The 23,432-nt window shown below is 42.9% G+C and overlaps 1 protein-coding gene across 1 annotated transcript; it reads left to right on the plus strand.

Moving 5' to 3' along the window:
* Window positions 1–2,345: 2,345 nt before the first annotated feature.
* gna12a (guanine nucleotide binding protein (G protein) alpha 12a) lies at window positions 2,346–23,257 on the plus strand. Its single transcript, XM_069689701.1, has 6 exons — window positions 2,346–3,073; window positions 8,727–8,945; window positions 20,038–20,088; window positions 20,181–20,381; window positions 20,648–20,854; window positions 21,425–23,257. Exons 1-6 carry the CDS (start codon window positions 2,756–2,758, stop codon window positions 21,584–21,586), a joined length of 1,158 nt encoding a protein of 385 aa, XP_069545802.1. The 5' UTR covers window positions 2,346–2,755; the 3' UTR covers window positions 21,587–23,257.
* The last annotated feature ends 175 nt before the right edge of the window (window positions 23,258–23,432 follow it).

A 23,432-nucleotide genomic window follows, 5' to 3' on the forward strand; every position in this document is an offset into this window, starting at 1 on the left:
ACCCACCCGAAGGCAGCAGGAGCCGGAGGCGGGGTGTCGACCACGCATGGACGATGCAGGAGCTGGAAACAGGATGTCGACGACCCGTCCAGCGACAGGAAACGGAGGAGCAGTGCTACTGCTGCGTAGGCCACGCTGCGGGCCAACGCCTGGGTCCGGATGGCGTCTGGATCATTGGCCGCAGCTAGAGGCAGGGCCTGCATGATCCTGTGGACCAACTCCTCGTCCCAAATGGCGTCTGGATCGCTCGCCGGCGCTGCAGGGGTAGAGAGTCCGTAGTGGCGACTGACTGGGCTGTAGGCTCGCTCTTGGCGACTGACGGCTTCACGTCCAGAGACCAAGGGCGTAGCAGGACCGGATGGCCGGTGACCCCGGCGTCGCCGCCTCCTCCTTCTTCTTCTGGGGGGGGTCCCAGAAGGCCAGGCGGGTTCCCTCGAACCCAGTCCTGGGTTCAGCGGAAACAGGATCATTCCGGCGGGCCTGACTGGCAAAATATTGAAACAAAGTCATGTACCTCGGACCCGAGTCTGTGGCCGCTGGGTCCTTCCTTGGTCGGTTCATTCTGTCATGAGGTGGTGTTTACCAGGACCCAAATGCAAGCTCACAGACTTAGGTATCAGTTCTAAAATACAGTCTTTATTGCAATAAACAAAAACAAACAAACCAAAAGGTGGCACCTATCGTGTCCACTTGCTTCCAGTCGGGAGGGCAACTCGACTGACAGATCCGGGAAGACACGGCTGGCAGGGCAGCCGGCAGATCAGCGGAAGGAACGGCGTCAATAATCCTCCGAGTCGGGAGGGCAACTCCACTGACTGGTGACTTTGACAGGGAGCTCGGCAGGAGGAACAGAGGCAGGAGGAACGGGAACAGAAACGGGAACAGGACGGCGGACGGACGGGTGACTAACAAATGAACCAACAACCAGAGGAGTGCAGGGGCAGGGTACATATAGTCCGGGGAGGTGATCAGGGAGATGCAGCACACCTGCAGGTGGTGATCAGGGGTGAGTGGCTGCAGCTGCTGGGACTGGTGAGGGGCGTGGCCACAGACAAGCAGACAGGGGACTGAGGGGATACAGGAGGAGAGGTGATCGGGGGCAAAACAGAGGAAAAACCGGATTCCTGACAGATGTCACAAACTCAAAAAGCCACCGACACCGGGACGAACGAATCCACACACCTAATGTTAGTGATGAGCATAGCAGTCACAAGCTTTGCCTCAAACACCAAACGAATTACATTTATAACGGGCCTTTGAGCATGCTGTATTATCCAGCACACTGATCCAACCAGCTTTAAATACAACTTCTCTACTCTTTCTGAAATGTGATCAACGCGGCCAGCTCCTCTTCATCGTTTATTTGTCCCACTCAATGACTAACTTTGTGTCCTAACCTACTACATCGCCCGCATTAATTATTCTAGCTTCACAGTCACTCTCGTTTCAATGTTTGGCTTGAGTCTCCAAACGGAGACGTTCATAGTTAAAAACACACCTAAAACCGACCGAAATGTTGCGCTCGGGCTAACCAGAAGTAGAAGTCAAGTCAACGTTCATAATGTGCTGCGTTCATTGGCCGAATCAAGTCACCTGTGTTAGCTTCAGGTTTTTAGTTTTTTTAAAAGTATTTTTTTTTTCAATTACAAATTATTCTGTTTACCTTTAAAAATGTATAAATTATAAATAAACTCAGGCAATTTCTTCATGGTTCTGCCTCTAATCTTAGATTTTTTTTTCTGAGATATTGGATCATTTGAACATTTATTTAAATGAAAAAAAATATGGGTAGTTTAGAGGGAAAAAACACTGTTTGGTGGAGCTGTTAACAACTCAGACATCTGAAATGAGACCCCGATTATACACGGCTTTTTACAAGACATCAGAAGCCAAAAATAGAGGGAACCATTTTTTCTTTAACTATCTGTTGTATATTAAAAGCTTGTTTTCCTGTTTATTGTGTCTAATCTTCATCTTAAAGTAAATAAAGCTGTCAAATAAATGTAATGGGTTAGAAAGTACAATATTTCCATCAGAAATGTGATGATTAAGTATTAAAACAAATGAAATTAAAATACTCTTGTAAAGTATAAGTACCTTAAAATTGCACTTAATTACAGTATCTGAGTAAATGTACTTAGCTACTTTCCAACACAGCAAATAAAAAAATATAACCAATCAGTGCAAAGTCCTTTAATACATTTCTGTCATTGCTGTTTATTGCTGCTTCCTAGTGGCCGCGGTCGCCCCCTGACGGTGAGCTCCGGTAGTGCAGCAGCGCCCCCCCCCCTCATCAGTCCTCCGTCCCTCCGCCTCTGCACGAGCTGCTCTCAAGTTCATAAACCGCTGGCTGTCTGCATAGTTTAGGTGGACTGGCCCACTGCGTAAGGTACCGCAGCCTGTTGTGCTTTGGATGGACACACCGACTTCACTTCTACTTTAAGCTGTATATTCTGGTCTCAAACCTTTCGTCATTTCAACTTTTAAAAAAAAAAAAGTTTCTGGCTTTGTTTTTCTGACCAGAGTGATTTTTTTGTTGTTGTTGTTGACGGCGCGGTCTAACCAAGATGGACGGGTTGGAGACTAGATAACGGCTTCACTCACTGGATGTGTCCTTCATGTATTAACCGCTGGAAACGTGTCGTCTATTAGGTGGATGTAGCCGGACTGGGCCCGTTTCCATCCCGGAGGTCACGCAAACCTATAATGAACTTTTTCCCGCTGGAGTTTCGGTGAACTTTTCCCACGACTCGCCATGTCGGGAGTGGTCCGCACCCTGAGCCGCTGCCTGCTCCCGGCCGAGGCCAGCCGGGACCCGGGCAGCAGCAAGGAGGGCAGCCGGGAGAGGGACGCGGCGCAGGAGCGGGAGGCGCGGCGCCGGAGCCGGGAGATAGACGCGATGCTCGCCCGGGAGAGGAGAGCCGTTCGCCGGCTGGTGAAGATCCTCCTGCTCGGGGCCGGAGAGAGTGGAAAGTCCACATTCCTCAAGCAGATGCGCATCATTAATGGACAAGAGTTTGATCAGAAAGCACTTCTGGATTTCCGGGATACTATCTATGAAAACATACTGAAGGTAAGAGCACGGTTTCAAGGGAGGGAGGGGGGGCAGCCTGGGGCCTTCAGGAAAAAGCTCATTTCACTTTTCTTTTCTTTTTTTTTTTTTTTCTATTTCAGTGATATTTTCTTCATTCAGAACTTTGTCGACCTTGTAAAACCTGTGAATTCATGTTAAATAGGCGAAGGACAACGTTAAGGAGGTATATTGATAAGAGCTGACAGGGTAGTCGATTAATCAATTAATCATTGGAGACTTGTTGAAAAGAGGTTAAAGATTAGTCGGTTAGTTGAGAAGTTGACTGACAGAAAGGTAATCAGTAACAGTTTTCACAAATGATAGTCATTTTTCAAGACGAATGTCAAGTTACTCAGAGTTTAAGTGTTGGTTTAGTTTTTTTTTAATGGTGGGAAACTGGATGCATTTCAGTTTTGTTTTTTTGTTTTGTTTTTTTAGACAGTGAAGCAAACAGCCATGTATCAAATTAAGGACGCTGTGGTGTTATTTTGATATTGATAAAAGGATTGATCACTTAATCAATTAAATAAATTGGACAATTGATTAGGGGAATAACCATTAGTTGCAGTCCTATGCTGTTTTTATCTGCAGCTGAAGTTCTCACACACACACAGAGGTCTGTTGACATAGTGCATATTTTTTATCCTGAAGTGTGTGTGTGTGTGCGCTGCCCCTTTGTTTGCTGTCATCGCTGGGCCTCCTTCACCAGCTAACAATACCAGACTATTCCTGAGGGATGAGCACATCCGCCCGAGTGCCACACAGCCCAGACAAGGATGATAAGAGCCTGCACTCCTCCACAGACAAGACAGTATTCAATACCTTCCCCCTCCCCTCCAAGTACAACAGTGTCGGTCCTGTCTTGGGCCTGATCGTGAACACAATCCCCCTCCACACACACCCACGCCCTGCCACCCCCCAATCTCCGGAAAACACACAATGCACGATGTGTGGGAGCTGATGGGTGAAAAAGTTACAGGATATAAAATGTCTTTAGACTATAATCACTAAACCACATATGTGCATTTAAATTAAAAAAAATATTAACATACCACATGCCTGTCATTCTCCAACCTAATTTGTCATTATTAATAATTCTTTGAATACTAAGAATAGGGCTGTAAACAACAATTATTTTCATTATCATTGAATCTGTGTATCATTCTCTAAATGAATTTGTTAGTCGTTTGGTCTGTCAAATGTCACTCAGCGATTCACCAAAGCCTAAAATGTCCTGCTTGACAACCAAAAGATATTCAGTTTATTATGTGGAGTGCTAAAGGAAGCAGAAAATATTCACATTTTAAAAAAGCAAGCTGGAATCTGAACATTTTTAGCAATTTTCATTTAATAAAAATGACTCAAAACAATGCATTGATTATCTAAACAGCTGGCGATTACTTTCCTTCTATTAACTGATTAATTATTTAACTAATCATTGAAGGTCTGAATAAGGATAAATATTACAGGGTTGTAACTGGAAATTGTCAAAATAGTGAAAAATGCCCATTACAGTTCACGAATACAAATAAAATGTCACTAATTTGCTCATAGTCAGTTTAGAATCACACAAGACAAAGAAAAACAACTAATTCTGTGCTGTCTGTGGTTTGAAGTGTTTGTGGAGGTGAGCGCTCGCCTGCCAGGTGGAGCAGATTTCCACTTCATGGGAACCTAATGAGAGAGCGAACAAAGCAGGAAAAGAAGGAAGGATAAAGCTGAAAGAGAACAGGTGTGTGGCCCAGTTAGGCTTATGAACACAAACAGCATGGAGGTTGAGTCCAGGTGTGGTCCTGCTCATTGAATCTCAGTAATCATACCTTCACCAACAGATAAATCTCTGGTGTAATCCGGGTCAGAGTGAAACCATTTGTTTCTCACACATTAAACTAGAACTGCTGGTCTCGGTCTGTCGAGCCTCAGACATCTGAGGTGGGTGTGGTGAGTTACTTTGCTCTTGGCCCATCCGCTTACTTATAGGCTCCATCTCTTCCCTAGAAGAGAATACACAGTAAATACCGACGATTAAAGATGCTTAGTGCTAATTTAGTCTTTTATATGTTGAGTACGTGATGGCTAATCTCCTCTCTTATCCCTGCTGGATAAAACTGGTAATGAAGCTATATATCGAGGCGCTGCTGGCATGCTCGGGTGCTGTGTTTTGTGTCACTCAAAGTCCGGTCCCTCGTGGACTCTGCAGGCTCAGAGGGGCGGGTGTCGTGTTCGAGGAGGAGTTCAGTGCTGTTCACTGGGTGGACCATATCAATGCAGGAGGAAAGCTAACTTATAAGTATGACTCTGATAAATGAAACGGGACTGTGCCAGTTCCAGACCTGTGCTTCAGGCCAGTCTTAGTAATGCAGCTGACCACACAATGACTGAGAGAAGTCATCAGCTCAGACATCAGATTTTCATGATTTTCATGCCCATGTGTTCAGATACTGAGGGCACACAAGATAAATACCAAGACCCCGGCCCTCTGTCATGGTCTGTTTACCATTCAAAGTCGTGTTTCATAGTGATGCTCCTCGTGGTTTGGATGAGGGTGAAGTTTGGTTGAGGTCAAGTCAACAGGAAGCCGAGTTTGATGGCGAGATTCAAATGCCAAATCAGCCCATTTAGTTTTGTGAAATAGTTCTCGTAAACTTTTAGTTGCGTCTGCTGCACATGATGTCACAGACTGCTTCATTCGAAGTTGTACAGGCAGAGGCTGCATCCTGTTAAAGGACACCGTCCTCGTACTGGAGTATTAAACCTACACTATCACACATCTAAAGTTGCCTTTGTGTGGTCCTAATCAGGAGGTGAACTCTGACTTCATCACCTCAAACAATCCTCCTTAAGCAGACAAAAAAAACAACAACACCACCACGACGATTAAATCAAGATTAAAGTCAATTAAACTCGAGTTTACAACAGAAGCTCTGAAATTTACCTTCAACACATGGGAACCAAATCAATGATAAAAACATGTTTGTCTGTGTAATTATGAGCATGTTCAGACTCGCATCTTCCATTATTTACACACTTTAATGAATGCAACATCTCAGGAAGGCCTTCAGGGACTTTTCTCAAATTTGGTACAAACATTCACTTGGATTATAGGTTGATCTGATTTAAAATTTGGTACTCGTAGGTCAAAGGTCATTGTGACCATACATTAAGAATTCATACATTTAATTAACAAATTAGGTCAACTTCCCTGTCACATCAAAATGTTACGTAAAACACTTTTTATGGCGGTGTTGCATCAGTCATTTTTGTGCAAAAGAACACGAGTCATTCACACTCACTTGCTTGCATAGTCGACAGATCTGCAGCAGTGTAATATAACTGTGATCGCCCCGGTGCATATATTTTTCTTGGGCTCCTCCCCTCCCATGTCCCAGCATGCTCTCATCCTTTGTAACTTTGCACAATACAGCAACCAAGTTAAATAAATGGTGGTGTTTATAAAGATTTATTTTTCCTTTTTTCTTAAACATGCAGTTTTGGAATATTTAAGTAAAGACAAATTCAGATATCCTTCATAAAATAAGCTGTGACTCAAACCAATACGTGTATAAAATAGGACGGTGAAATATATACCTGTCACTGCATTTGATGATGACTTTCCAAATGCAAAAAGCAAATGTTACACGGCTCGTTTTAGAAATGAGAAGATATTAGCTGCGTAAAAAACAGAATGACGATATGGAAAACTCACCAGAGTAAGTAGTTATTATTAGAAAGTAGCTGCCTCGTCTGTGGGTAAGTCATGTGCGTATGTACATTGAAATGAAATGCTGCCGGTGCCAGTTTGCTAGCTGAACAGTAGACGCAAAGCAGAACAAGAACATCAAAGCTTAATAAAGCAAATTACCATAACAATATTAAAGTCAAATAACCTTTACTTACACATTCTTGCGTCACAAATTATGGATGCAAATTGATGCCTGCCTGGCTTGTGGAGACAAACAACCATAAGGTGGAAATTCTAGTTTATATTATTGTGGACACCCGAGTACAAACACAATGCCTGATAAGTATGAGGTCGTCATGTGATACTTCTGGATACTTCCTGTAACACATTAACTTGCTCTCATAAGAGAATAAGAAGGATCTGCTGAGCTTGTGATGAAGAAATTATTTAAGGCAGAACTGAGCCACATTTACCAACTTATATGACGGACAGGCAAAGGCTGAGCGGCAGGAAGACAGCCAGCCATGTAAACGTGTTAGGCACACAGGAAGAGACATACGACTATGGAGGATAATGCAACAAATGCTACAGATTAGTAAATTGATAAGGTTCATGTTGGCTCACCGACAGAAGCAGAGCTCACAGCCTGGATGCGAGTCAGGACTCACTGACACTGAGTCATTTCACTGCCAGCATGCTGGTGTTGGATCTGTGTGTGTGTGTGTGTGTGTGTGTGTGTGTGTGTGTGTGTCTTTGTGTTGAACACCAGTCTGGGATTTCCTCACTTGTTTAGTTTGTCCTCCATCTCACTCATTCCTGGAAACAAACACATCAAATCCCGTATCAGACTTCAAAGCACAGCAGTGAATCAGGCTGCACACACACCATAAAAAAAACACACACACACACATTTTAGCTTCTTTCTTTATATCCCCCTTTTTTTTATAACCTTACTCCTGTCACACAACCATTTATCTTCAAAGGGTGAATCTCTCGTCTGAGATTGCTCTTGGTTTTTGCAGGATTTTCCTTGTCTTGAGGTTGCGCTGGGTCAGGTGCTGCTAAAGCTTATACAAGGTGATTTATGTGTTCATGAGTCACTGACAAAGACACACACACACACTCTCTCATCCCTTAACCTACTGTGACCCCCTGAGACACTTGTAGCTTCAGTCCAACATGATGTCAGCCTTGTAAAAGACGCAATTGTGCAAAAAGACTTTAATAATTCAACAGGTTTTGAACTTTGCTTTGATACATGCTTCCCATTGCAGTAAATTATTAAGCGAGCAGCAGGGTTTAATACATCAGAACCAGCCTGTCCCACTACATCAGAAATCTGAAGTGTCGAGAGTTAGTTCACATTTTTCAGTTTTGTCTTCAGGAGGACCTTCATAGTTATTACACCTTGTTGTTCAAGTGGAGAGTGACGGAAAATAGCTGCATGAAAAAGAAGACCATGGCTCCTTTCTTGCCTCTGCACAGCTGGCCAATCGCTGAGTGAAGGTGGTGTGAATGTCGGGTCGTCAGTTCTGGAAAGTTAAAGAGACACAGATCTCGAATCTGATGTCTTAAAGTTGTTTTGGTGTCACTAAGACGTCAAAATGGCTGCAGAACACTTTAGTAGTTGTTGAGCTCAAATACGTAGGTGGCAGGAATATCTGAATATCTGTGTGGTGTGTTGTTCAGCCTGAGACCTCCCACACAGATCAGTCCACATGGTTCTCTTCAGAAAACCACCTGCAGCCAAACACGCGTGTTATGAGTTTGTGTGTTAGACACATGTGATTCAGTGTTAAAACTACTGTGTTTACAAGTAATGCTGCGCTCAGCGTTGATGGTTTTCCCTGGAAGAAGCACACAAGTTTTTTTTTTTTTTCCATACAATATTGCTGACATTTAAGAAAAGCAGCTGTTCTTCCACTGTGCTGATTGTGTGTGTGTGTGTGTGTGTGTGTTGTGTTTCTGCAGGGCATGCGTGTGCTGGTGGACGCCCGGGACAAGCTGGGCATCAGCTGGCAGAGCTGCGAGAACGAGAAGCAGGGCATGCTGGTGATGTCGTGGGAGGGACGAGTGGGCGCCTCGGGGGTCGAGCCCAGTGAGTTTCAGCTGTACGTGATGGCGCTGAGCGCGCTGTGGGCCGACGCCGGCATACAGGAGGCCTACGCTCGGCGCTCCGAGTTCCAGCTGGTGAGCAGATCAGAGACGTAGTTTATTTTTTTTATTATTTTTTTTTTTTTTTAACATGCTCGACGCAGTGATCCCACATGTGTTTCAACTCTTTTTTTTAATTTCGTAGCAGCTTTTAACAAAACGCCATTTAGTTGAACTTTTCTGCTCACGTGCTGGTTTTCATGCACTTTCAGGTTCAACATGTGATGTCAGGGTTTGCACTGTTGTAGCTAAAATGGTAGATGGTGAACTAAAGATCGGCCTCGCAACAAATTTTAATCAGACTCGTGTTTGTTTTCACTCCTGAACATGTATATGTGGATGGCTGATAGAAGCTGAGCTATTGGTCAATATTTCTTCATACCTTGCAGAAGTGCCTCCTGTTGTCCAAATACCTCTGTTGTGAAGTAAATAGCTCTTTATGACGGTTAAATACATATTTTATACTTAAATGGTAATATTTAAATCTGTTGTTCGCTCTTCTAACAATACGCTGGTTACAGGGTTACAGTAAATGAACAAAGTCTCCAAGTCTGAAAAGTGAAGCTAGTATGGAAATGCCTTAAAGTGCAACACCGCTGAGGGCCACTCGGTCCTGGCGCCAAAAACGTTCTGGTTCCATTCAAAATGCATCTACTTCTCTCTTTAAATGCAAAGTCAATTATTTTTTCCACAAGTCATTATAGTGTCATTCGCAGAAACATTCCTTTTAATCAGTGTTCTGGTGGTCTTTCTGAAAATATTCCATCATTATTTCGATATTAGGCCTCAAAGAGACGTATTTTTGGGGACGTCCCTGGTTGACACGACATGAGGTGCAGTCAGGTTTCCAGTATAGTTAGATTCGATGCAGTGTCCTCAGGCTCTCAGTCAGATTCACCTCTCGCTCCTTCACAGCTCTTAAATTTGGTCACTTGTGGCTCCAAAAAGTCAAAATGGTGACAGACACAGACAACTGGGTGACGGGTTGCCACTTAACCATAACCTGAAACAATGGGGGGAAAAGTTTGTCACATTATTCTATTACAGAGAGAAAAGTTTCCCAAAGTACGAGCTGTGTTCGATTAACCCAATCAGTGACCTGTTTTAACAACAGAAAAACAGCATCAAAGCTTTTCACTATTATCTGAAACCACTCATGCAGCGATCTAAAGCAGTCCCTCCCAATCTTTTTAGACCTGTTGACACGACATGACGTCAACTGATTGCTTATTTGTATTTTTACAAGTCTGAAAAGAAAGAATTATTCAAAAGAGTTCAAAAAATGTCAGCGAAGTCGGACAAAAAATTCAGGTGTACATGACAGAGTCCGTTTTCTAGCTCAGATATGTTTGTCTCTTCACCTATCATCATCGGCCACATCTATTCGTTGAACTGGTTCACCAAAATTTCATCAATCATGCAAAAAAAAAAAATACCTGTCTCTGGTATATTTATAGATCCTAAATCCAAATATGTTTTCAGAATTTCTCCATCACTCATGGTGTTTTTTTCTGGACAATAAAGAGGGATGTTATTGAGGCCAAATGCAGGTGAAAACACTTGTACATTTTAAAAGTAAGTTTATCTGTGTTTTAAGTGTACCAACAGCATTATTTGTGAATAACAATGGTGTCACTTTAAAACCTTGCTAGATAGAAAAATTCTAAAAACAGATTCTAATTCAGCGTAAAAGGTTTTTCTATTTTAGTTTGTGGGGTAAAAAAAAATAGTGACAATATTGTTGAACAGTGTTATTATATTTAAATATTCCCAAATAAACCACTTCATAAAATGGTAAATTCTGATGTTACTACTATACATATATCAGTGCATGGCAAACAGCAATTTGTGGCTTTTTTTTTTTTTTCTTTAAATCCCTAAATAACCAGGACTCGGAGGAGTCAGCAGCTTTGTTACCCATCATTCCCCTCCATCATTTCTGTCTCCTCGACTGTGAGCTGTCGAACTGATGCCAAAGGAGAAAAAAAAAAAAAAAATCACCTTTCCTAAAAAGCTATACTCCATGTGTTTTCCAGTCGTGCTCCTCCTGCAGTGGAGAGCAGCAGACATCTGCATGGTAACTGATTTTCCACAGCCACTGATTTAATGATCTAAACATCAGAGAAAGTAACTGGATCATATCACAAATGTTCAAATCCGTCAGCTGGAAAAAAAACACAAAAAAAACGTCACAGTGAACTGCACAGTGCTGATGGAAGTATTTATTGTTTCTCTACGTAACGTACCTCTCTCGCTGTTTGTTTGGAGACTTTCCAACGGCATCATTATTTTTCTCTGTAGTGGAAATGACGGCGGTGAAGTGGAGCCCTGTGGAGTTTGATCTGCCACGTTACACACAGCGAACACAATCTGAATCGGCTCGTAGACGGCATCCTTTTAACTCTAATAAAATAAACACACTCTAGTCAATACCAGTGAGGGGCACACAACACTGAAGGTCTTCTATTTTTTTTATCTTCCATTTATAAACGGAGATTAGATGGAAAATAGTTATATTTTTATGAAAAATCAAGGTGTTTCTAAAACGGGGTCTGTTGAAATGTTCTCTTTTAAACATTTAAAAGCTTCAAAAACACCTTCAAAACACATGATAATATTACACTGGCGACCTTCAGGTTTTGTTGTTAGAGAGGAGAGGACTGGTTGTAATGAAAGTAAGAGTCCAACTCTTTCCTGAATGTATCTTAAGATCTGATTCATCGCTCCCTTTTGCTCACGCAGTTGATTTGTTCGTTGTCATGCTCGTGGTGTTGCTCGACGTCTGTGTGTCAGTCAGTCATCCACTTTGGTCAGGACAGAAATAGTTTAAATGATTGGATGGATTGCCACGTGTGCCACCAGTAGATTTAACACCAGATTTAACTTATCCAATAAAAAAGTATCCCAGTACGTTTATGTTAGGCTTCGTAGCACATTTTGGGCTAATGCACTTGTGACTCCTGGATAACTTTGATAATCGCCTGACTTTTTCTCTGTTGCTCTCGTTAGGTAAACATTTTTGTTTTTTTAGTAAGTTACTGAAATAAATTTGTGATCCCTCCACCTCCCTCCAATCCAAATTTGAGCTTTTCCAAAATTTTAGCTTGTCCAATACTTTGGTTTATGACTAATTACCCGTAAAACTAATTCTCAACATCCTCAGCTGCACTCTACGTCGGTTCATGTGCGTTCTTGCCCACTGAAGCCAAGGCTGCAGACTCATCGTCCTCAGTGTGTCTCTGCAGACAGCCTTGGGAGGGCGGGATGAGTCGTGAAACACAGACAGAGCAAAGAAACAAATTAAGCGACTGGCACACTGAGCTGAAATGAAACGATTGCACAGGAATTAAGTCAACAATGACTTACTGGTCGTAACTGCAGTTCTATGACTACATTCGTATTTTGTTTCTTTCGGGGGGAGGTCCTGTTGGCGGGGCAGCCCGCCCTCCCAGGACAATCGTTGAGGAAACACTGGTCTTGTTGTTTTATTTTTACAAGGCAAATTGTTTTACCATTTCATCTCCATCCACTACCCACTTCATCCTGAACAGGGTGTCGGGGGAGCTTTAGCCTATTTAGCGGACATTGGGCGAAGGCAGGCTACACTCTGGACATGTCATCAGTCCATCACAGGGCCCATTTCATGTCAAACAGGGCAATATATATATTATGTCAGTTAGAGATTTGAGAGCTTGAGTATGTATGCTTTGTAATTGAGGCTGAAAGGACAAGCATGGCATAAAACTATATCTCCCAACCAGACTAGCTTTACAGAAGAACTGAAAATCTCAAAGAAATAATGTAAACATTTCCAGAAGGAATAACATAGGAAACCTGGCAGCTCTTTTCTTGCTGTCTTTAGTCAGACCATCCTTCCCCCGCCCCCTCCCCCAGATGTCTTAAGTTATTTTTTTCTGCTGTCGTCGGAGAACCACAAAAATTAAATCTCCATCAAAGCAGCCACTTTCTATAGTTTAACGAACAGTTTGTGGGAAACGGAACAGCCAGAGAAACGCCGAGTTCAACAAGCGAATCCGCTGTGACGGGCCAGACAGACTGTTAATGACACATAATGGTTCAGAATGACCAACGACCATATTGTCAACAGAGCGAATGTCTCACAGCTTTGGCATCACCAGCTGGGCTCGTTGTCCGTGCGCTCTGTATTGGCTGCTTCAGCTGCTGGTTACTTGGACCTCATTGAAAGTGACACGGCAGCTCTACTGTCTGCTGCAGGCTGCAAGTTTGACCTTTTACTCTGTTACACATTTATCAGTGACAAAACAATCTGGAGTCAGACAGAAGCCACTTCCGTCTCCCCCGCACTTAAAATACTTTGTGTGTGTGTGTGTGTGTGTGTGTGTGTGTGTGTGTGTGTGTGTGTGTGTGTGTGTGTGTGTGTGTGTGTGTGTGTGTGTGTGTGTGTGTGTGTGTGTGTGTGTGTGTAAAAAAAGAGATGTACAGCTTTGGGTCAGACTGCTTTGTCTTATCTGGAGCCGCTGTGATAAAGTTAGCATGTTGCAGCTGCACAGGCCTGCAGACATCACTCGGTCTTAAAAGCCAGTCCACTTAGAAAGCATGTGGAGAAGTCACATCGCCTGCTTCTATTTGATCACGTGTATCGATTCACTCTTGACTCCGAGATGCCTGCTGTCACGCAGATCTGCTGCTGTTTATATGCGGTGAACTTTTATAATGGTGTCCAGAGTCTGTTTGACCGAATGCTTCAGGTCACCTGATGGGCCTCTCGCGTCTTGCTTTTATTTTAAGGTGGATTCCCTGTAAGACTGGCAATATCTGCATATTTTTCTTATTGTCAGCAAATCCCATTAAGAGACCGAACGATGCGTTAAACAGCCGATGTGTGTTCGCCTTAATCCTCTGTGTCATAGACTTTTATTTTAGATTAGCATCAGTCAACACTGAATCTGAAGCCATGCTAGCAGCTGTGTGAGGCTATACTTGCAGTAGGCATGGGTGCCCTCAAAGGGGGTGACGGGGGGCCCCATGATAAAAATGTACTTGTCACCCCAACTGACAAATCCCATTCATTGTAATCTCTCTGTGCATCACTTTGTGTCAGGAGAAAGTTTTGTTAGCCTTATTTTGACTGTATTAACTTCGTGTGTTGGCATCCCATGTACTCTGACCTGACATGATAATACAGCCTGTTGCTGGTTGGAATTTAAATTATTATTCTATAATGTACGTGCTTTGTTCTCTAACAGGATACACACATGCTCATAGAACTGGAGTTATGTCCAGTAACTGTGAGATTTTGAATCCAAGTTATGGATATGAAATGGCTTGTTGGCACTTATGAGATTATACAAACCACTGAAGTGCTAAAAGTAATAAGGAAATTGAGTGTGAAATTTGATGTGTGATCATTTGGAATTGCAAAATATGATGGGCCGGACATCAATAAAATCTTGGTTTTTTTTTTTAGCTCATAGCAGATATTTAGGCAGCCGCACCCTTGATTTATTGGTGATGATGCATTCAAACTGGGATTTTATCAGCTAATGATGTGATTCCTAGGCTCATTTTAATAGAGTTAATCTGATCCTTGCTAGATCGAACAAGAATATGCAATATAGCCCACTTGGAGCTACAAACAGCTATTACTGAATACCTTATTGGCTCTGAGCCCAGGTCTGTATTTTTAAGGAGTGTCTCTTCTCTGTAATTTCTGATTTCTGAATGTCTTCCCTGTGGACGGTTGAGTTCTGATACGAGCTGCTGCAGTCGGGTACGATTGGTTTTTAAAGCCCCATAACTGCTTCCATGATCGGTCGCAGCCGCTGCTGCTGCAGCAGCTGACTGCGTCCGTAAACTGGCCCGATCAGCAGACCAAACTACACCTAAATTTCTGTCGGTTTTTATAATACCAGCACGGCGCACCGTCTCATTCACCTCGCGAAGCATCTTTCTCTCGCGTCTCTCTCTGTGCCTCCCTTTCAACGATCCCCGGGAAGCAACACCTCACTGTTAGAAAACCTCTTTGTCTGGACCAAAGTGGTGGAGAACGCCGTTAGATCGACTGAAACGTAAAACGCATATCAATGAGCCGAGGAACATGAGAACTGTAATATCTCCCGAGTCAATCCCACATCCACCAACCGGCTCCCCTGAGCACTCACTAATCCACAGATGGAAATTGTATCCAACACGTGTTGAAGTCTGGTTCCTTAAAACTGTAGTGTCTAGCGGTTTATAAGCACAGTTGTATTGCTGAAGGAGCACACTGGAATACGCTGTGACATCAAGTGAGGAAATGGAGAGTTTCCGGTTGCAATTATTTAAAAAAAATTTTTTTTTTAATGAATTGTATATGTCTTGCAATAGAGACAATTAAAAGAAATGAATTCGTCAAAGTTGACGTATTGACATTTAAAGGTGGATTGATTGATTCGTCTCCTGTGAGCTTCGTTTTTAGCCGCTGCCATTTGCCCCGGTGACGTTACTGCATTACACATTAGTACAAACTCAACACTTCCTGTATCTGTTTCAAATTAAAAGCCCTGTACGGTTTCAGTAGACAGGAACCCTTCATTTCTTAACGAGGCTTTTATTGTGAAACATTTGCAGGAACGTATTGAGACTGAAATCAGACATTGATAACACCTTAGCCTCAATTTGCTGCAACAGTGGTTACACAACTCACAACAGTGTTTGTGTCTGCACACTTGGCACTACACTCTTATTTTTTAGTTTAAATGGCCTTTTTCTTCTTTTTTTTTTCTTTCTTTTTAAAAAAAATTAAAACCATATATTTATGAGCTCTGTTTAGTGATTAACACCTTCAGTAGGAATGGCTCAATAAGTGAACTCTAGGTTTTGGTCTTCTTTTTGCGGCATTTGTTGACAATATGAAGAATATTAAGCAGCGCCACCCTTATCGTTTCACAGCAAGAAAAACAAAAATGTCTCCTGTGGAGTAAATGTGCCGAGCGCCTCCCCTTTCTCTCCACGCTCTCAAGAGTTTTTCCGGGGATACCACAGTGAGCTTTTCCCAGGCACAGCTGGAGCTGGGCCACAGGGAGACAGGGAGACAGGGAGACGGGGAGAGGGAGGAAAGAGACGGACAGAGGAAGAAAGAAACGGAGCAGAAAGTAGAGATGAGCAGGGAGGGAGGGGGTGGAGAGAGATTCAGACAGTGAGGGGAAAACAAACCGAACGGGAGCACATGCAAGGACTTTGTTTACGTGCAGGGTTTTCTGTGTTCCCACCACACCCAGATAACACAGTTTGATATGGGACATAAACACCAAAACCTTCTTTGCTTGGCAAAAGCAAGACCATATATCAAGCAGTGACAGGAAACTGTGGCTGTTGTTGTCTGCAGCAGCACAGAGCACCCTGAATAAAGGAGCTATGGGTTTAGACTTTAGACTTTTACGTGGAATTTTTAAGCCCCACAAAGGTGTGAAGAGGCAATAAACACACACACACACACACACACACACACACACACTGACTTCAGCCTGGAAGTCTCTGCTGCTGTCAATGAGGAGCTCCCGTCCATTTAACGTTGGCTAATGTGCACGTGTTGTTCTCATGACGACCTAAAAGTAATCATCATACTGTATAAACAGTTTTTTCCTTTTTATGTCAAAAAAATAAAGTATAATATTCAGGTTGAAGAGTAGATGTGTTTTCATTAACTTAGCTCTTAAAATCTGCATGGGGGAGAGAGTCCTCTTGCACAGAGACCACCATGTTGTAGCGTCGTGTTTCTACGGCAGCCCAGAAGAGACCAACCAAACACCGGCTCTGGACAGGGACTGTCAAATTTTTCAAGCGTTTCATGGCCACGAGTTTCTCCTACTTGGAAAGGGAGGGCGAGGGTGAGGCAATCTGCTGCCTCACCACTAGATGCCACTAAATCCTACAGACTGCTCCTTTTATTCTCTGACGTAATCTGAACTAAAATCTCACTAAAACAACATTTTTCCTTTTTACCTGTCAGCGTTTACGTTAATTAGGTAAAAACGAGAAAGTTTTGTGAGATTTGGTTTTACAAAACGCTGATATGCACCTGCTGTCGGAGACGTTACAGTTACAATCTCAAAGATGTCAGTTCTGTTATCTGTGGCACCACCTGTGGAGATAAGTGGTAATTGCAGCTTTTTGGACTTTAAAGAGATCCAAACAGTGTCATCTTTGTGATACAAACGAGATGAGGATCGATCCTGTCGCACCGCTGGGTGCCTTCAAACACGTCACTAACTGTGCACCCAGCTTGTTCAGTCCTTAATATTACAATAAACATAAATGGACCGCAGGCTGTTTTACCTCAGTGGCGTAACAGACATTCACTTTAATGGAAATCTTTTGAGAATATTACTTTTTGATCATTTAACGAGCAAAAAGCCAAAATATTTGATAATTTGCTATTTGTATTAATGTAAAGTGACTATATTATGATCTTTGTCTGAGGTGACCTTTCACCACAGCTGCCCCTTCCCACTGGACCTCACTCCACAAACACATTCACAACCGTCTGTATAAAAGGAAGTAATCAATCTTTTTTTTACTTTCAGCAAGTCTCTGATAACAGTATTATATGGATGGACATTTTAAATACAAAATTATTGATCAGTTAATGCAAGTGACACATACCTGTGTCCACACACACACACACACACACACACACACTGCAGAATGTGAGCTTATTCAGGTCTTTGCTGTAGTAAAGCCTCTAATCTGCCCATACGCGCCATGAATGGAGACATTCCTCCTGCCTTACTCAACCACACACACACACACACACACACACACACACACACACACACACACACACACACACTGTGCTACATTTTACCTTTAACTACCTACAGCTCTGCATTACAAGGCACTATAATTCATCCTTGGTTTGATGAAATGAATTTAGTTTGATGGTTCCACTGCATGAATGATCACACTGTTGGCAGTTAGAACATATGTATAAAAGATGTATGTATGTGTGTGTGTCTGTCTGTGTCTTTGTTTGCGTACGCCTATCCCTTCATCTCCGGGAATTCCCCTCTCCCTGCTTTTCCCCGCGACCAGCCCCTCCTGCCGTTCACGTCCCGCTCAGCCAATCGGAGTCCCCCGGCTTTGTGTTTCCTATCGATGTGACACTGTAGGTCAGCGACGGGGTCGCGAGTTCACATCTCACTCGCACAGGGGTCACGTTTCCTGGTTGCTGTGCGACATGTCGGCGGGACAGCAGGACGAGTTTTTACTGGTTCTGGTCGATCATGTTTGGAGAAGACAAAACTTCTGTAAAGTTGGAAAAAAAAAACTGGAACGGTCTTATAGAGAGAGTGTGTGTGTGTGTGTGTGTGTGTGTGTGTGTGTGTGTGTGTGTGTGTGTGTGTGTGTGTGTGTGTGAGAGAGAAGGGAGTGCTAAAACGACTTTGTAACTGGGTTCTCTCTGACTCACTAATCCCCTCCCTCCCCCATGTCTCTCCCCACTGTTTTCACACACACAGCTGTTTCCTGTTGAGTGTATTTAAGAGACAGCGAGAGGAAGAAAGAGGTTCAATTTAAAAAGATGATATCAATTAAAATGTTATATATCTACCGTTTCATCTTAAAACCAGGGTGTTAGCCCATTCACAAGACATATACTCAGCAGGACAATGCAGACATGATGTTCGCTGTAATGAATTACACAACTCGAGTTTCATTAGTTCGCTAATTGATTTTCAAACAGCTGCTGAGGGGAAATAACATCCAACAACATAAACTGTCAAAAATAGTCTTAAGTAGGGATCATTTTAATATGATTTGATGGCTTGCTCACACATTAAACATAATTAGAAGGAAGGCCAGTTCCAGTCTGGTTCACCGGATGTTGAGTCAGCAGAATAAAATTATTCTGATCATTTGCTCTCTAAAGACTCCCAGAGCTCAGTAAAACAGTGCAGCATGCCGCGATCATTATTCTACAACCCAGTTTATTGTGTTTCTTCTTAGATGAATCATGTTGATCTCATTTTCTAATCCACCATTTGAGCTATTTCTTCCATTTCCTTCCCTTTTCTGTGTGAACTCAAATATGAGTAAAATGTGGAAGTCCGTTTCTGGTTTGATGCAAATAAATGTGGGGATTCATGAATTCATCACAGGTTTTCAGTTGCTGCCTTGTGATGCAGCCGCCTGCCCGTCGTCTTCTCTCCGCTGTTCAGTGTTTGTTATCTGGAGGTTTTGTTCATTTTTGGCTGCAGTGAAGCAGCAGCAGCAGAAGCTCTAAACAAGACGCTGATCTGTTATTCCCCAATGAAGCTATTAAGCCAAACAAATGGCAAATTGTTCATTTATGAATCCAGTAGACACGGAGCTACATCAGCGCTCGTTTGGTAGTTCGTAGGTGCATCTAAAGCCCAATGTTGATTGTACCTTTTAGCTCCGTTTTGGTCTCCACGAGCTCCTTAAATAAATATCCATTTGTTTAGCTGCTACATCTGCCACTCTGAACTTTGTTCAGTTCTTGAAAGTGGGGTTTGTGGCCCATCACGCCAAAACAATAAGCCGAAAGAAGCGAAAACGCTGAATAAGGTCAAATGCCAAGTCTGGTGATCATTCTCTGTGGGTTTGTAACTACAAGCAACCCTTTTTCAATTACACGTAGCCGTTTGAGCCAATTTCAATAGTAAAATATTGCTTCATGCAGCTTTAATGCCGTTTATGGAGCTTTAAAGAGTCACAAAGGTTCTGTGTTGCAGGTACGCTTAACGTAATGATGTGGCAACACTGATAAAAACACAGGTCATATAAACACAATGACCCCGTTTTAACACTGAAGGCTGTAGGTAGAGTTTCTGCTCGTGTGGACAGGTTGATCACTAAAGTGGCAACGTAAGTCACAGAAATATAACAGGACTGATAAGATTATGGTTGGTCACAGCTGCCCTTTGTTGCATCGATTGATGTATTATTAAATCAATAACCACATGACGGCATCTATGAAATCTGAATTGCATAAAGGAGAGAAATACAAGAAATAAAATTGCTCTAAAAATCTGATTAAATGCTGTACTTTGGATCTTTTAAGTTTGGTTCATGCGTAATAAGATGGCTCAGGGCCATGTTGCAGCTCTAATGGATTTTTTTTTTTTTCCCCCTTTCTTGTCTGCAGAGTGAGTCAGTCAAATACTTCCTGGATAACTTGGATCGTATTGGACAACTGGTGAGTCACTCACTAGTTGAATCCGTCTTCGTATCGATTCACTCATTTCAGCTTGAAGGAAAACTTCTATCTTTTTCCTTTTTTTTTTTCAGACCTACATTCCAAGCAAGCAAGACATTTTGTTTGCAAGGAAGGCGACGAAAGGGATCGTGGAGCACGACTTTGTCATCAAAAAGATTCCTTTCAAGATGGTGGATGTTGGAGGGCAGAGGTCCCAGAGGCAGAAGTGGTTTCAGTGTTTCGACGGGATCACATCGATACTCTTCATGGTGTCCTCGTCGGAGTACGATCAGGTATATTCCAGCGCATATTTCTGATCAAGTAATGCTGATGAAATGTGTGTCAGGCAGTCTTTTGACTCTTACAACTATGAAATGGACAAGAGGCACTAGAGAGACACAAGGTTACACAAAGCTCTCTTTGTATTACGCTGAGGATACTTCATTGTTCCCACAGTCGTGGCTCCAGTTCAAATCACCGGTCATATGATGACGACTGAATCTGTAATCGGTGCACAGATCAAACAAAACAGGATAATGCTGCGCATGTGTGGTTCCAGGTCTTGATGGAGAACCGCATGACGAACCGTCTGGTGGAGAGCATGAACATCTTTGAGACGATCGTCAACAACAAGCTCTTCCTGAACGTGTCCATCATCCTCTTCCTCAACAAAACAGACCTGCTGGTGGAGAAGATTCGCACGGTGGACATTCGCAAGAACTTTCCAGAGTTCAGAGGAGACTCGCGCAGGCTCGAGGACGTACAGGTACGCAGAGATTTTCAATGTAACGGCAGTAGCGCACTAAAGGACATTCTGTACCTAAACGTACGGCATCATCCCATTTGTACAATTATCGCATTTCGCCCCATTTCGAGTCAGGCAATTTGACAGATGACAAATTGTTTAGTTTCAAGCATACACCTGTTTAGTTGTATGAACATGAATCGCAGGATAAAAATGTTCACAGTCTCCAGTTCTGAAAAGTGAAACCAAAGCGGAAGAGCGTTGGAGCGGTAATACCACTAGGGGCCACTAGGGGCTGGCTTCAATCGACCCTTGTTCAACTTCTCTAAGGAAATGCATGTTTTCCATAAGTCGTCATGGTGTCACTCATGGTCCATCTGAAAATAATTCCAGAATAGATGGGATATCAGGCCTTAAAAAGCGGTATGTTTGGGGGGCGTCCGTTTTGATTGACAGGCCTGTGGTGCAGTCAGGTTTCCGCTACGATCCCCAGTCGCTCGTCTTGTATTGTATTTGAGCTAATATGCTGCACATGTACACACACACACACACACACACAGACTCTGACTGTCCGTCCTCTGCTTCTTCCAGGCATTCCTGGTGACGTCGTTTAGTCGTAAGAGGAGAAACCGGGGGAAGCCACTTTTCCACCATTTCACCACTGCAATAGACACAGAAAATATCCGCTTTGTCTTCCACGCCGTCAAGGACACGATCCTGCAGGAAAACCTCAAGGACATCATGCTGCAGTGACCTTGAGGCCGCAGACGACGGCTTCGCTGACTATAACTGTGAAACCAGCCGTGGATCGGGACTCGGAGGACTCCTGAGAAGGTCCACTTCGCTTTGACACTGCAGCCCACGAACATATGTTAACGGTGACCTGTGGAACAGTCAAGTCGACCCACACCGAGTGGATCTAACTGAACTCTGAGCCTGAGGAGCCGTGAAGTGACTCTGGACCCATTGACCTATATTAGCCCCCGTGGAAACCCTGCATTCAACCTGTACAAATATGTCTATGCTGGAAAGACGGTCGCCTTCTTACACAGGTTCAGCTAATGTAGGAAAAGAAAAACGTAGAGGAAAGCACCAACTACATGACATGAGCACTGAAAGTGTTTTTCCTCTTTTTTTGTATATAAGACTAATGACAGCCCTGTCACTAAACCAAGTCAGACTGCTGCCTGTTGAAGATGTGTAAGAAAGAAAAAAGAAAGACAGACAGAAAGAAAGACCAGCAGTTAAGAGCAAACTGAAAAATGCCTTGTCTTAAAGTACACGTGACAGAGGGAGAGGGTTGAGAGGGTTTGGGCCCATACTGGTCATATGCTGTGTTATGTGATAAGGTTGCACAAGTGTTCCTGTCAATGAACTTTAGCAGAGGGGAGAAGCTCCGCCTGACCTCTCCTGCGCTGTCTTCTCTTTCTTCTTCTGGTGTTTATTCTCTCGTTCCTGCCATCGTACAAGAGATGAACAGCTGCAGAGAACAAGTCTTCTTCTTCTTCTTCTTCTTCCTCTCCTCACAATAGACAGATTGTTAGTCTCCTCCTCCCTCTCAAGCAGAAACTTAGAGACTCATCTTGATTTAAGGAAGCACGCGCACACACACACACACACACACACACACACACACAGAAACACACCGCTCCTGGCGTTGCATGATTTATGGTTCATCTCTATCCCTATGCCTTTCTTGTCTTTTCCACTCGTCCCACCAGCATCCCTGTAGCTGCAGGACGTTAGCCTGGACTAAGCATGCAGCATATTACAAGTATTTAAAAGAAGGCTCAGAGACGTGGTTACACTGCTTGTTCCTGCTCTTTTGTCCTGTCAACACAAAGGGAACAGCGGTAAATGACAGGGTTGAACTGTAAATGAACTTATCGCCATGTTTCCGGCAGCCACTTTGTACTTCTGCAGCAGACGGGGTGGGAAGTGCTCCCCGAAAAAACATCAAAACAATAACAAGTGACTGAAACGAGCCAGACTGAACAAAATCACAGGGAAGCTAACTTATCCAAGTTTTCTTATTGTAAATTCCTAATTATTTCCTATTATGTTCCTGAAAAGAATTTGACACTTTAGGAAAAGCATGAAATACCTATAAAGAACTGCGCCACTTAAATCCAAATAACTATTCATGCATTCTTTATTTATTACAGGAAATGGGATTTTCTCTTTATTTTTCGTCTACAGACAATTAAGCTAAATTGGTTTCCACCTAAACAACTCAAAATTTGCTGCTTCCAGTTTCTCGATATGCTTTTGGATTCAAATTTGTTGTATTTTCGGTCTGAAAGCAAAAACTTTGAAAATGTAACTATTATTAACATTTTAAAAGCAACGCTGGTCAATATTTTTGAACAGAAAAAAAATGACCGTGTGCCACATTTTAGAGTCTTTCAGGTCATTGTTTTTTTTTTTTAGCCTCCAACTTGTTTGATTCACTCTGATCTCTCTCACAGACTTGATTCCAGCTATTTTCAGCCAAAAACAAAAACCCTTAAAAACCACTGTACACTACTTGCCCAACATCAAACTGCAGACGGACAGCTAGCCAGTGAAAACAGTGAAGTACTGCGCAGCTAGAGAAAAC

This window comes from Brachyistius frenatus, unplaced genomic scaffold (assembly GCF_029030835.1).
Source record: "Brachyistius frenatus isolate BFR_SWC_R1_liver_20210118 unplaced genomic scaffold, ASM2903083v1 Contig_7, whole genome shotgun sequence".
In the NCBI taxonomy this organism is placed as follows: domain Eukaryota; kingdom Metazoa; phylum Chordata; class Actinopteri; family Embiotocidae; genus Brachyistius; species Brachyistius frenatus.

Coding starts and splice junctions, on each gene's coding strand:
- gna12a (XM_069689701.1), top strand. CDS start 2,756: ATGTCGGGAGTGGTCCGCACCCTGAGCCGCTGCCTGCTCCCGGCCGAG. Junction 3,074..8,726: donor TCTATGAAAACATACTGAAG/GTAAGAGCACGG, acceptor GTGTTTCTGCAG/GGCATGCGTGTGCTGGTGGA. Junction 20,089..20,180: donor TGGATCGTATTGGACAACTG/GTGAGTCACTCA, acceptor TTTTTTTTTCAG/ACCTACATTCCAAGCAAGCA.